The sequence below is a fragment of the Gymnoscopelus microlampas genome, assembly GCF_963454915.1.
Source record: "Gymnoscopelus microlampas genome assembly, chromosome: 2".
In the NCBI taxonomy this organism is placed as follows: Eukaryota; Metazoa; Chordata; class Actinopteri; order Myctophiformes; family Myctophidae; genus Gymnoscopelus; species Gymnoscopelus microlampas.
In genome coordinates, this window is record NC_139939.1 from 7,924,318 (window position 1) to 7,938,664 (window position 14,347).

The 14,347-nt window shown below is 41.6% G+C and overlaps 1 protein-coding gene across 3 annotated transcripts in view; it reads right to left on the minus strand.

The window, feature by feature from the left end:
- Positions 1-14,347, minus strand: part of trim2a (tripartite motif containing 2a) — a 70,472-nt gene that overhangs the window by 6,248 nt on the left and 49,877 nt on the right. For all 3 annotated transcript variants that reach the window (XR_014599816.1, XR_014599817.1, XM_084044541.1), the window contains exons 6-12: positions 13,405-13,560; positions 12,204-12,401; positions 7,935-8,307; positions 7,090-7,193; positions 5,104-5,271; positions 2,219-2,387; positions 281-351 (exon numbers count right to left, since the gene is read on the minus strand). Coding sequence is in view for 1 of the 3 variants with exons in the window: in XM_084044541.1 (XP_083900667.1) it covers positions 281-351; positions 2,219-2,387; positions 5,104-5,271; positions 7,090-7,193; positions 7,935-8,307; positions 12,204-12,401; positions 13,405-13,560 (1,239 nt within the window). In the remaining 2 variants the exon portion in view is untranslated. The remainder of the gene's footprint in view (positions 1-280; positions 352-2,218; positions 2,388-5,103; positions 5,272-7,089; positions 7,194-7,934; positions 8,308-12,203; positions 12,402-13,404; positions 13,561-14,347) is intronic.

A 14,347-nucleotide genomic window follows, 5' to 3' on the forward strand; every position in this document is an offset into this window, starting at 1 on the left:
CACAACACAATTCTCCATTCGAATCAACGATACACAATATGTTTAATCAGACAGACAGACAGACAGACAGACAGACAGACAGACAGACAGACAGACAGACAGACAGACAGACAGAGAGGGGGAGAGAGAGAGTGAGAGAGAGAGAGAGAGAGAGAGAGAGAGAGAGAGAGAGAGAGAGAGAGAGAGAGAGAGAGAGAAAGAGAGAGAGAATGCTTTGTGGAGATCAAAGCATTGACAGGCATGCTAGATGAGCCTTTGCCTTCAGATAGACAGACATTACCTTGACAGAGTGATTGTGGAAGTCAGTGATAATGATTTCATTGTTGTGGTTGACAGCAGCAAAGTGAGGACCTAGAAGACAGAAGCCACAGAACAACAAGGTCATACATAACATTCCTCCACTGTAGCTTCATGGAAACACTACATATCTAGAATAAACAGCAGACTGCATGGTGAATGTTTTTGGTAAACGTGCCAACTGAATGAAAGGCACCAGGAGAACTAGAACAATAATAGATTAGAAAATGGGTCTTCAACAGGGGGTTCTGGACCTCTAGCCGGTCCTCAGAGTTACTGCAAAGCTACAAAATCTACAAAATCTTTGTGTTAAAGGATTCTTTCGTTTACATTAACCACATTTTTACGTTCATTTACACAACACTGATGATAGTGCTGTCCAACAAGTCTATGAAGCTATCTATGAAATCTATGAAAAGGTTTAATCTGCAACACAGTTTTATACAATATGTAGTATTTTGTAATTTCTTTATACAAATCTTCTCTTCTGGGGGGCCCTGGCACAAAACATTTGATGGGGGTCCGCGGCGGCCAAATACATAACATTTTGGGAGTCCTTGGCATGAAAAAGCTTGAAAACAACTGTCGTAGATCCTCCATTTTCACTATTTTTTAAATAGAGCTTAAGTGTTTAATTCATAATGTTTGAATGTCTGTGTCCCGGGGGTCCCTTCCTAGAAAATAAGTGGAGTCAAAAGTACAATATTGGTCTTTGAGATGCACTAAGTAAGTAAGAAGCCTTGGGAACCAAGCGTTCCCTCTGAACTGTAGCGCAGTGGAAGTCATAAGCTTTCAAAACACCAAAACAAATACCCCCAAACATTAACTCAAGTACTGTACTTGATAATCTCAAAGTTAAAAGTAATATGAAAGAGTATGATTACATACTATCTGGTCTCTTCTCCAGGCTAAACATAATTGCTCTCTTCTGGAAAAACCCAATTAAACCAGACATCAGGCAATGAATGGTACAGATAATTGTCAAATTGTCTAGGTTTATTTGTTACACTTATTTGTTTTAGCTCTTGCTCATTTGATTTTCCTACTTTGTCTCATCTGTTTATAGTCTGTCTTGATGAAGGTCTAACGACCGAAACGTCGATTAAATAAAGAGCTACATTTTTTGCAAGATCCAGACGGTGTGCGGGTCCCATTCTTTGATCGAAACCATCAGAGATCTCCTCCATAAATCTCATCTGTTTATGAAAGTAGGTAGCTGATATATTGCACTTTTACTTTAGCGCTAGGTATACTCTTGGTTGCTTGTTTTAGAAGAGAATGCACTTAATGCTTCTGGTGATTAGTAGTTTCGTTCCCCACCTATGTTGAATGCACTTATTGTAAGTCGCTTTGGATAAAAGCGTCTGCTAAATGACTTTAATGTAATAATGTAATGTAATGTAATGTCTTGCACTAGAGAAATGGACTTTTACCATTAAAGTGAAATCTTTCAAGACATATGGGCACAATGATGTGTCTTTTACTGTATGTGATTTCTGTCTGCTCTGTTTTTGTTTATAGGCATTCTATAAACATGAGAGTGAGAGTTCCTGTCATGTTTTATGTATTCTCTGTCGGGTGGAAACCTCATACAGTACGTCCAAAACTGTTAATTTTCAGGATTAAAATTCAAAAATAGCAAAAGTAGCAGATCTACAAGCTCGAAACGCGTCGCTTCGCGCCACGTTTCGAGCTTGTAGATCTGCTGCTTTTGATGCTTTTGTGTGACGCTGTAGTATGATCAAGTAGGGCGTTAATTTACAAAAGAAAACAAAAAAAGTTAAGATAAGAGGTCTCTGCCCGACAGCAACGATACAAACAAAAGAAATCCATGAATATAGTGTTTAAGAAAGAAAACAACAATGTGCTCATGGTTTGCGGTCCATCACTGAGTGTTCTGTCTGGTTCTTTAAAGCGTTACCTGCAAACTGCCGGTCGCCGTTGCCTCGGGTTCCGAACTTGGTGACCAGCTTTCCGTTGGGCTGGAAGATGAAGACGCAGCAGGCCTTGTTGTCCACCACGATGATGTGTCCATTCCTGTCCACTGACACGCCCTTAGGACCCATCAGCTTCCCTGAGCCTAGCTTAGCCTGGAGCGAGAGAGAGAGAGAGAGAGAGAGAGAGAGAGAGAGAGAGGGGGGGGGGGGGGGGGGGGGGGGTGGTATTGTGTTATTTACTTCAAGTGCTAACATAAAGAGCTGATCTTACGTCAGACCAGAATTCATGTATTTATTTATTTATAGCCAAGAAGGTCAGTGCCAGCAGATCTCAAGAGATGATGTTATAAAGTGAGATTTATGGAGCAACACATAGCCAGCCCCAGTGTAAAGAAGGCATTATCTAAAATAGATGACTGTGAAATTCATTGACGCCAGCACTCACTGGCAACCATGACTCTACATGCTGTCTGCAGTAAAAATGGTTTATTGGCAAAACTACCCTTGGCACATTTTCTTTATTGAGACAGACAGCAGGACAGCTGAGAGGGAGACAGTGCAGGAGAGACAGAATATTGAAAATCTGAGAGAGACACACAGGGACAACATAGGAGAGACAGACAGCAGGACAGCTGAAAGGGAGACAGTGTAGGAGAGACAGACAGTGTGACAGCTGAGAGAGAGACAGTGTAGGACAGTGGTTCTAAAACTTTTTTCATGCCAAGGACCCCAAAATTATTGTATTTGCATTTCTTTTTTTAATAGTATTTTACAAGCTCACAACGTATCGCATGGCAGTGCTTTGTGAGCTTGCAGGTCGATAATTTTATATAAATATCCGATGTACGTATATATATACATATACAGTATATAAGTACATTTGCTGGGGACCCCCTGGAACCCCCTCAAGGACCCCTGGTGGTCCCCGGACCACACTTTGAGAACCACTGGTGTAGGAAACTCATGAGAGAAGGTTCTAGTGAGTATGAGACAGTGTGCAATAATGTGTAATAAACATTGTACAGTAGCAAGTATCAAAAGGAATGTAAAAATAGATGACACTGGCGTGACTTGATGACAGCCACAGACCATGCATAACGTCATGGGTTTGAATTCAACACATGACCTTGGGTTATGTGTCATCTTTTTTTTTTTCAACTTTAATTTCCTGTCACTCATCTCTGTCCTGCACAACAAGGTCACATGGGGGGACCACATCAGAAAAGTGGACCCCTACGGACTACGGAGGCCTCCCGCGGGTCACAGACAAGGTTAGAGAGAGAAGGATGAGGCTGACTGGACACTGCTTCAGGCAACCAGAACTGGCGGCAAGAAAAGTAGTCTCTCGAGCCAGACTGTTGCCTCCCACCAGTTTCTAATGTTTCCGTCATACGGTCTGAAGCAACGGAGGCTCTGAAAATGATCAGAGGATAATGCAGACGTGACGCCCCCTCCCCGTTTCCGTTTCGTCTTTGCAGTCGCGCAACTTTTGTCTTGATATAAATCTAAATAATCAAAGTATATATAACTTGCTGCTTATCAGAAATGGTAACACTAATATAATGTAAAGATAGTTTAAAAGGATAGTTCACCCCCAAAATGACTTTTTTTCTATCGATTAGTCACTCCATGGATATTTTCTGGGTTTTTGTCGCATTCCTAAGCCAATAATTTGATGACCAGCAGCGGTTCCGGTAGGAGACACAAAGAGTATCCTTTGTGTCTCCTAGCAGAACCGGTGCCTACCGGTCCCCTGGCCACCAAATTATTGGCTTAGGAATGCGACAAAAACTAAACAATATCCATGAATTCAAGTCTCCACGGGGCGACTAATCGATTTTTGGGGTGAACTATCCCTTTAAAATGTGAATGGAAATAACGAACAGATGACAGCTTCCGTTCTCTGCTTTCGGGAGGTGTAGTTCCAGACTCTATGTAGCATTCAGAGATTGTGGAATAGTTGTCTGGCTAAGCGAGACCACAAGCAAACTGACACTGTAGGAGCCAACCCAGGCACAGCTAGGAGGGGAAAGAGTCATTTTTTGGTCATCTTTTTGAATAGAGGGCGCTCGGGTGGCGCAGTGGTAAAGTACCTAACCGCCACCACAGAGTCTAGGGATTCAAACCCACTGCGGTGTATCCGGCTTGGCCCGTGTTTGGGGGAGGGAAGCCGGGCAGGGAGGGTGATATTTGTCACTTTAAGTACTCCTACAGGTCAGCGGAGAATGGTGAGCGAGTGGAGTAGGACGAAGGCTCAACGTCCTCCCGGTGGAGACTCCTCACTGACAGGAGAGCCAGTAAGGAACAACATCAGTGGCAAGCAGTGGGAGGAGTTTATTGGCTTAACGACTACATTTGGTTGGGAGGGAGGTGGGGGCGTAATTCTGAAGCGTCTGTGGATATTTTTAAGAACCAGCTGAAAACTACTGTTTCAACATGGTTTTGGGTAATGTCAGCTTCTCCTCCAGGTGTGAAATGTGTCTGCTGTTTTATTTTCTCTGAGATGCATTGTGTTTTTGTTCCGTTTCTTTTGAATGTTTCTTGACGTTTTTATTTCTGTTTGTTAAGCACTTTGTGAGTTCTCTCTGTGAAAGGTGCTACATAAATACAATTTACTTACTTACTTACTTGTACTTTACTTAAGTAAATAAAAAAAAGCTTTTAAACAGACGTTCTTATACCCTCCAATCTGGGGAAGCATCTCATTTTAATGTTGCTATGTAATTAGCAACATTATTTTAAAAAGCTATTCAGAAGTTATTCAGAAAACCTAGGTTAGGATTTAGAAAGCCTCAGGTCTAAATTAGTAAAATGTTCTGGTTATATTTTCTCATGGCATTGCATGGCATCGCACAACAAAGACTCTCACCTTGAACTTGCCTTCGCTGGAGAAGATGCTGACCCACTTGTTGTCGTAGTCGGCGATGATGATGTCACCGTTGGGGTGGACGGCCACGCCCGTGGGTCTCTGCAGCTGACCGGGGGTCCTGCCGCGCACGCCGAAACGACTCTTAAACTGACCGTCGTTGGTGAAGATCTGAGGAAAACGACGCCACTGGGATGACACCAAGAACCACACAACAACCCCTATATCGTTGTTGTCGGGCAGAAACCTCTTAAATGAAAGTCCTACTTGATCATAATAGAGCGCCACACAAAAGCATCAAAAGTAGCAGATCTACAAGCTCGAAACGCGGCGCGAAGCGACGCGTTTCGAGCTTGTAGATCTGCTACTTTTGATGCTTTTGAATTTGAATCCTGAAAAACAACAGTTTCCACCCGACAGAGATGATATACATAGTGCAAGGTTTTGCTATCTTTGCTATCTTTGCCAAATCAGCTATTTTCACCTAATGTTCGTCCAAGAATAGGGGTTCATGTGGTTATTACATATCTACTACTACTATTACTAATTATTATTACATTTATAATCAGCATCACTTTATTGACCAAGCACTGTATGTTAGCTCAATGGTAAAACAAAAAACAACTTCAGAACTTAGGTAGAAGAGGAGAGTTACATAGTGCAGCTTTAAAGGAGTAGTTCACCCCAATCAATTAAACACCCCATGAAGCATTGAATTCATGGATATTCTTTTTTTTTTGTCGTACTCCTAAGACAATAATTTAATGATAATTATAAAGACCCTGATGTATCCGGTAGGAGACACAAGAGTCTCCTTTGTGTCTCCTACCGGATACATTAGGGTCTTTATTATTATCATCAAATTATTGGCTTAGGAATACGACAAAAACAGGAAAATATCCATAAATTCTTTATGGGGTGGGTAATCGATAGAAAAAAAGTCATTTTGGGGGTGAACTATCCCTCTACTTACACACAAAAAAGAAAAAAGAAATGTTTTTTTTTTAAATGATAACATAATAATAAGGTGGAACTGAGGAAAACAAACACACTCGTCTATTTTTAAATGTGTCATCCTGCTTGGATGGCTCATAAATCCTTAGCACTTGTTTTTTTATATTATTTTTTAGCCACGTAACAATGGTGCACAGGGGGGTAGGTTTCCATGACGATGCCAGAGTACAGAGGCAGCACTCTTAAGAGGAAAATAGTGATGAGTCACTGCGTTGGTGCCTTGGTGCGTAGCTGCCGTGCTGCAGGGCTGATTGCAGTGCTGGACAATATGTACTCGACCCCTGTACTGTGCTTCAGGCAAAATATAGATACAGTGCTCCTGGTCAAATGTAACTCAACTACAAGTGAAAGTTGCTCTGTCACATTTGTACTTGAGTTAAAGCAGAGGTTGCCAAATATCCCGATATAACTCCATTTATATAGGATATAAACATCATATAACATGATGTAGTGATATAACAATATAAATAGCAGGTACGATTGAGTTTCACACCTGATGAGCGACCCCCTAAACCCCTCCTACCGGTCCGTGTAAACTTTATGATCTGTCAGCCGGTCCGTGGAAACAGAAAGGTTGGGAGTTAAAGTACCCCCGAGTTAAAGTACTGGAAGTATTCAAAAGCACAAATTTAAAAGTACATTTTCTTTTTCAAATCAATGCGTTGCTGTATTGACATTTAGACATTTTCCAAGATTTCCCAGACTGAATTTTTTTTTTTATCAATGATAGTGAAAATAGCAGGCCTACAAGTCATATGCACTTCAGTAGTAAAGTACATGCACTCTGTTACTGTCCACCACTGGCTGTTTGTTACCTGAACACTGGGTGTGTGTGTGTGTGTGTGTGTGTGTGTGTGTGTGTGTGTGTGTGTGTGTGTGTGTGTGTGTGTGTGTGTGTGTGTGTGTGTGTGTGTGTGTGTGTGTGTGTGTGTGTGTGTGTGCGTGCGTGCGTGCGTGCGTGTGTGTGTGTTTTACCTGAACACACTGGTTGTTGCTGTCAGCGATCAGAACCTTGTCCTGAGAGGATGCTGCTACTCCCTGCAGGTTGGTGAACTCACCCTTGTTCCTCCCCTTTGTACCTAGAAAACATACAATATGACAACGTTTTTACTGTACTGGAAAATCCTCAATATTAAAGCTGCAGAATAACCCTTTATTTGTGAATAAAACAGTAATTTGTATAGTAGAGCATGTTTGCATTAACATTCACATGTGCAGTGGTACAGTGGTCTCTACTCTTCCATTGAGATATTTCTAGACCCTGGTGTCGGGTAGGACTCCTATACTGGCTGACAAGAGGTATTGCAAGAAGCTAAAAGGGTAATATCTCTTCGCCCAAACAGATGACATCAGTGATGACATCTAGGGCTGTCACGATTACAAATTTAAGTTGAGGATTAATTGTCACACAAATAATTGCGATTAATGATTTAATTGTGTTTTTGGCATTGAACATTATGAATTAAAAAAAAAAATATGCGTGGCGTTTTGGCTTGGTAAACAAAAGGTGCACACAGCAGATATCGCAAATAACTTAAATATACAAAGACATTACTGACATATTTAATAGTTTTTCACTAGGCCTACTTAATTTTACTTAAAAAAATTGAAAGAAATAGCTGATCTACAAGCCCACAACGTGCGCCGCGTTGTAAGCTTGTAGATCAGCTATTTTTTGAAAAAGTTTGAAAATGTATGAACATTTTTCAACATGGAAACGATTATGACGATTATGCAAAATGATTACGATTATCTCAAATAATTGCGATCAGGCGATCATCATGTAATAATTGTGACAGGGCTAAATTGACCACCATTACCGATTCTGAAGATGAGGTCGTCCTCGATGGCGTTCTCTTTCCTCTTGCCGGTGCTGTACATGCTGGCCGGCCTCTTGATGGCCTTCTGCTTGATGTGGCCGCTGCCCGGCGACTTGAGCCTCTTCTTCACGCCGTCCGACGTGGGCGACACGTCGATGGACTTGGTGGCTTTGAGCCTGAAGGGGCTTCCTCGGATGTGCTGCTCGTACAGACGCAGCGACAGGCTGAAGCTGCCCTCTTTGGGCGCCGTGAACAGATACTCGTACGTCCCGTTCTTGTTGTCCACGAGCTCCCCGCCGCCCGCCACGCTGCCGTCGGGCGCCAGCAGCTCCGCCGCGATGACGGCGTTCCCCATCTTGCACAGCTCTCCGTCCTTCAACCAAGAATCGAGAAGGTTTCATTACTCATACAGGTACAAGAAGCAAAATGCTATTCTGTGAGGCCCACAAAATACGGTGCTAAGACAAAAATGGCATTAGTAATAATGAAAAAGAAAAACTAATAGTTGTAGGAATAGTACAAATAAAGAAATCCAAAAATAAGAAGCCTTCAACAGTATTCTTAGCCCTTTAGCTGTAAAAAACAGGTGTATATGCTATAGCAGAAAAACACTTAATATACTATAGCAGCCATAGTAACTAATATATGACCTAATATCTACGCTGTCGGGCGGAAACCTTGTTTTATGTCCAAAACTGTTACTTTTCAGGACTTCAGCAAAAATCAGCAAAGCTCAATGGTAAGCTTCTAAATTGGCTATCTTTGATACTTTTGCAGCGACGACAATATTATATTGTCACTGTTGGGCGCAAACCTCCAATCTCCGTATTTCAACTTTTTTTATTTTCTTTACTTAAGAAATAGAAAAGAAATTGTGCTTTTGAACACCCAATGAAAAGTATTAAAAAGTGCTTCTGGCTAAACCCTCTAACTCAATTAGATCCTCAAACTGTCAGTCAACCCTCCTAACTCCACCCCCTCTCCTAGTCAGGTTCACTATGTAAAACAATATACTTTCGTTCAAAATTTGTGGAGATTAGCAAAACTATACATTTTTTTTATCTTCAGAACATGGGGAATCCAAAAATCTATGTTTGCATTTGCACAGACACCTGCATGTCCGCCATATTGGACGTTCAAAATGGCCGCCATAAAATATATAATTTGTGCTACCTTGGCTTCTAGACGACATAGACAGTTAATTAAATATGCTAATCCTATGTTTTCTGGGCCAAGGAATCCAATAGAGACCTAAAGGATAGTGCACAGGGACTTGCAGCAACGCCCCCTAGGGGATGGCCATGGAAATGCAGGTTGACTATGTTAGAAAATATACTTTTGTTACGATTTTTTGATTAGCAAAACTATAACACTTTTGGAATCTTCCGAGCATGGGGAATCCAAAAATCCTTGTTTGCATTTGCACATATACCTGCATGGCCGCCATATTGCATGTTCAATATGGACCACATAAAATATATAGTCTAATTTGTGCTACGTTGGATTCTAGACAACCAACCTTAATTAAATATATTTTCCAGGTCAAGGAGTCCAATACAGACCTCAATGTAGTTCTCAGGATTATAGAAAAGCAAGAAAACAAATGTAAATGTAAAACATAGTGTTTATAGTTGTGTAGTATCAACACATCATTGACTTTACAGGTTTACAGGTGTGAAGAAATGGGTGGAAAAACCCTTTGTTTCTGTTGTTTTCAAAGAGAAGAAAAGAAAAGAAGAAGGGGGTGTCAGGGAGAGCAAGGAGATCTAACACTAATAGAACACATGTCAAGGATATACAAGTGGCGTAAACCAACAGATACAGTATGTACATGAGGTTAGACATAAGGCGAAACGGCCTACTCTGTGTGGAGTTTGCATGTTCTCCCGTGTCTCCTAGGGTAGTTAATACCCTCACAAAAACATGTAGTAATCCTGGTCACTATACTTCCTCCCCCTGGTCAGCCGGGGCGCCTGATGGAGGGGAAGGGAACTGGTTGGAATAACGTGTTCCTTCCACACGCTACGTCCAACCAGGGAAACTCCCCCCTGTCAGGTGACAAGAAGGTCAGTTGGCTCTCATGCATTGAAGGAGGCATGAGCTCGGCCTTGGCCTCCCTAGGCTGGTGGGGGGAGTGTAGTGCCCAGGATCACTTAGCTAATTGGCACCGGGTGAAAAAGGGGTTACAGAATCGAGCGATAAAAATTAGGGGGAAAAAAGCCACAAGGTGCAAGGTGGTGACACTTTGGTAGGTCTACATTAGCAGCAGGTATGATATTAGACATTAAGGTGCAAAAACAGTATGAACGATTGAACTATATACATACAATATCTACTAGATCTATCATTCAGGAATATTCTTTTACAGCTCGTCATCACTGTCTGGGGTGTCATTTTCAGCATTACAGACAGTCTGTGTCGTTTTCGCAGTCACTTCCACACAAACAAAGTTCTGTGCAAACAAAGTTGTGTCCCCTGCATGACCTTCTCTGGGTTGTCCAATGGGTTTTGCACTGACATCTGACCACTAACAGAAACTAACAGAGGAAGGCGACCTAACACAGGAGGTGAATGATGCATTGGCCAACTTTGTATGATGTACTGCCCAAGGGGCATCCATATAACAAACATTCCTGACCTAAGGTGGTATCTGTTTTGCAAACATCTGGCATAAAGCAGCAAGTTGCCTCCTACCGTTGGTGCCCTTGAGGAGAACATTGAACGTGTGCATGATCAAAGTAGGGTGTGGTGCCAAGCCACTGTGACGTGGCAGAGTCTTTTTGACCCACTCAAACATGGAGCCATGGTGAGATACTACCTACTACCACAAAGGTTCCTCCTGCACCACAGGCCATTGTAGAGTTGGTCAGATGTCAGTGCAAAACCCATTGTACAACCCAGAGATGTTCATGCAGGAGACACAACTTGCACAGAACTTTGTTTGGAAGTGACTGCGAAAACGACGCAGACTGTAATGCTGAAAATGACCCTCCTAACAGTGATGAAGGGCCGTAAAAGAATGATAGATGATATTATTGTATATAGTTCAATCTTATAACTTGTCAATACTGTTTTTGCAAGTTAATGTGTAATCTCATGTACATACCTGCTGCTAGTGTAGACCTAGCAAAGTGTCACCACCTTGCACCTTATGTCTAATCTCATGTACATACTGTATCTGTTGGTTTATGCCATTTGTATATCCTTGACATGTTTTCTATTACTGATAGATTGTTCTCCTTGCTCTCCCCGCCCTCTTCTTTTCTTTTCTTCTCTTTGAAAACAACAGAAACAATGGAGTTTTTCACCCATTTCTTTACATCTGTAAACCTGTGGTGTAATAAAGTCAATGATGTGTTGATATTACACAAATATAAAGACTATATTTTCCATTTACATTTGTTTTCTTGCTTTTATATAATAACTACATTGAGGTCTTTATTGGACTCCTTGACCTGGAAACATATTAACTAAGGTTGGTTGTCTAGAATCCAAGATAGCACAAATTAGGCTATATATTTTAGGTCGTCCATATTGAACAATATGGTGGGCCATGCAGGTATCTGTGCAAATGCAAACAAGGATTTTTGGATTCCTCATGCTCTGAAGATTCCAAAAGTGTATATTTTTCTAATCCAAACTTTTTAACGAAAATATATTTTTTAACATAGTAAACCTGAATTTCACTGGCCATCCCCTATGTGGCGCTACTGCAAGTCCCTGTGCACAATCCTTTAGGTCTCTATTGGATTCCTTGACCCAGAAAACATTGGATTAGTATATTTAATTAACTTTCTATGTTGTTTAGAGGCCAAGATATCACAAATTATGTATTTTATGGTGGCCATTTTGAACGTCCAATATGGCGGACATGCAGGTGTCTGTGCAAATGCAAACATAGATTTTTGGATTCCCCATGTTCTGAAGATAAAAATAAAGTATTGTTTTGCTAATCTCCACAAATTTTGAACAAGAACACATAGTGAACCTGACTATCCCCTGCGTGGCACACAGAGCAGCTGCAGAGCGGAAGATAAACAAACTTTATAACGACTCAGGCTTTTTTTCCCTGTCTGACATTCTGCATAATCAGTACTTTTACTTTTGGTACTTAAAGTACATTCTGATGCCTATACTTTTGTAGTTTCAAGTACATTTTTGATTACCGGAACTTTTAATTGTAATAGAATGTTTCTACATTGCAGTATTGATACTTTTACTTAAGTGAAAGGTTTGAGTACTTTTTCCACCACTAGGTGGCAGGTATACCTTGTCCTTGGTGGTGACGGTGACAGAGGTGGGCAGGCCCACCACACAGTGGCGCAGGCCGTCGCCCGTGGCCACGCTCTCCAGCGCCACGGCGTTGGTGGTGACGATGGAGCCCAGGTTGTGGATGGACTTCTTCAGGCCGTCCGTCTCCGACAGGAAGTCCAGCTGCTGGTTCTCGCCGGGCCGCAAGGGCAGGTCCTGGATGTATGGTATCAGGGTGCGATGGTTAATCAAACTAATCCATGTCATCGATTATAGAAATTTTTCTTTAATTAAAGAAGCAGTATGTATCTTTTTTTTTATTAATAAAATGTAATTTTGTACAATCTGTATGGTAGAGTTGATAGAAAATATAACATACATTTGAGGTGGTTGTATTTTGTCTCCCTGCTCTTCTATAGACCAATTATTTGTTTACCAACATTGAGACTGGATGCACGGGTGATTGTTTCATGCAATCAATTCTCAACTCGTTGTTTCGGGGTGCGCTAGTTTCAGCACACCCCAACCCCCTCTTGTGTGTTGGCTAGTGAGGCGCGTCCTAGCGAGACCTGATAGAATGGGTTTCATTGCACGCATACTGGTTGCACGCATACTGGTTCTTATCAGTGTGACGTCGTCTGTTAAGGGGTCTATAGAGACATTTAGATGTGTGTCAAAGATCATGTCTCACCTAGACACAGGATCTGGCAACATTTTTGACCTGAAGGTCAAGATTTATCCCCTGAACAAGCAAGCCGGCTCTATTAGCTCAATGGTAAAAATGTCAGAACTTATGCAGGAAACGAGGAAAGTTACATAGTGCAGCTTTAAATAAAATGATCAAAAATATATGTTTTAAAACATTTCACAAAATGCCAAAAGATAGCGATCTACAAGCTCACAAGGCGTATTAAGGTTGTAGATCGCTATTTTCACATTTGTTTGCATGACACCGACACCATTGTATGATGAAATATAAAATAGGGCTTAAGTGTTTAATCAAACTACTCAATTGATTAGATTATATGAAAATCAATTATGATATCGAATCGTGGATATAATATATCTATGTAACAAAAAAAAAAATATATATATAATTATAAAGAATAAGAAATCTCCAAAAAGAAACCAACGCACTTCTCGATTATTTGATTGATGGAAAAGGTAATGGTTAGAGTAATGGCTAATAAAATAAATAAAGTCTAGTTTTAGGGCTGACCTGGATGGCCAGCTCACTGAGTCTCTCACTCATCTGCTTCTTGACCAGCAGAACCTCGGCCTCGCTGCCGTGACTCAGAGCCTGTTCTGTGAAGTTACAACTGCTGTTGATGCCGTCCTGACCCTGTAAGAGACTGTCCAGCTGGGCCTGCAGGACCTGGACACACACACACACACACACACACACACACACACACACACACACACACACACACACACACACACACACACACACACACACACACACACACACACACACACACACACACACACACAAAATACACATAGACAATTACCATTAAGGCAGCTATCAGACACTTATAGCCAGAGTGATTTACTATTCTTATTATATTTTACCTTTATTTTACCAGGAAGTCTAATTGAAATTAGAATTCTCTTTTACAAGACAGACCTGGCCAATAATGGCCCGGACCGCTGGCGTAGCGGTCAGGGCACCTAGGCTACAATGTAGCCTGACAGCGTGTTGCGGGTTCGAGTCCCGGCCTTTGCTGCATGCCACTCCCCATCTCTCTCTCCCCATTTCCTGTCAGCCTACTGTTCCATCAATGATAGAGGCATAAAAAGCCCAACAATAAATCTTGAAAAAATAAAAAAAGACAATAATCACAACAACACAAAAATACAACATACCGGCATCAACACACACACACACACACACACACACACACACACACACACACACACACACACACACACACACACACACACACACACACACACACACACTCACTATCCCTCACCCTCAGGGCTCAAGGTTAACAGCTCCATCACCTAGTTATCCAATGAACACTCACCTGTTCCTGCCCTCCACTACACTCCACTTCTGAAACACCAGAGTCCATTTTATCCTCCCGTTGTAACTTTAAACCTTCCATCCGGCACTCATTCCTACCAGAAACGGCTTTGTGAGTAACATACTGTAC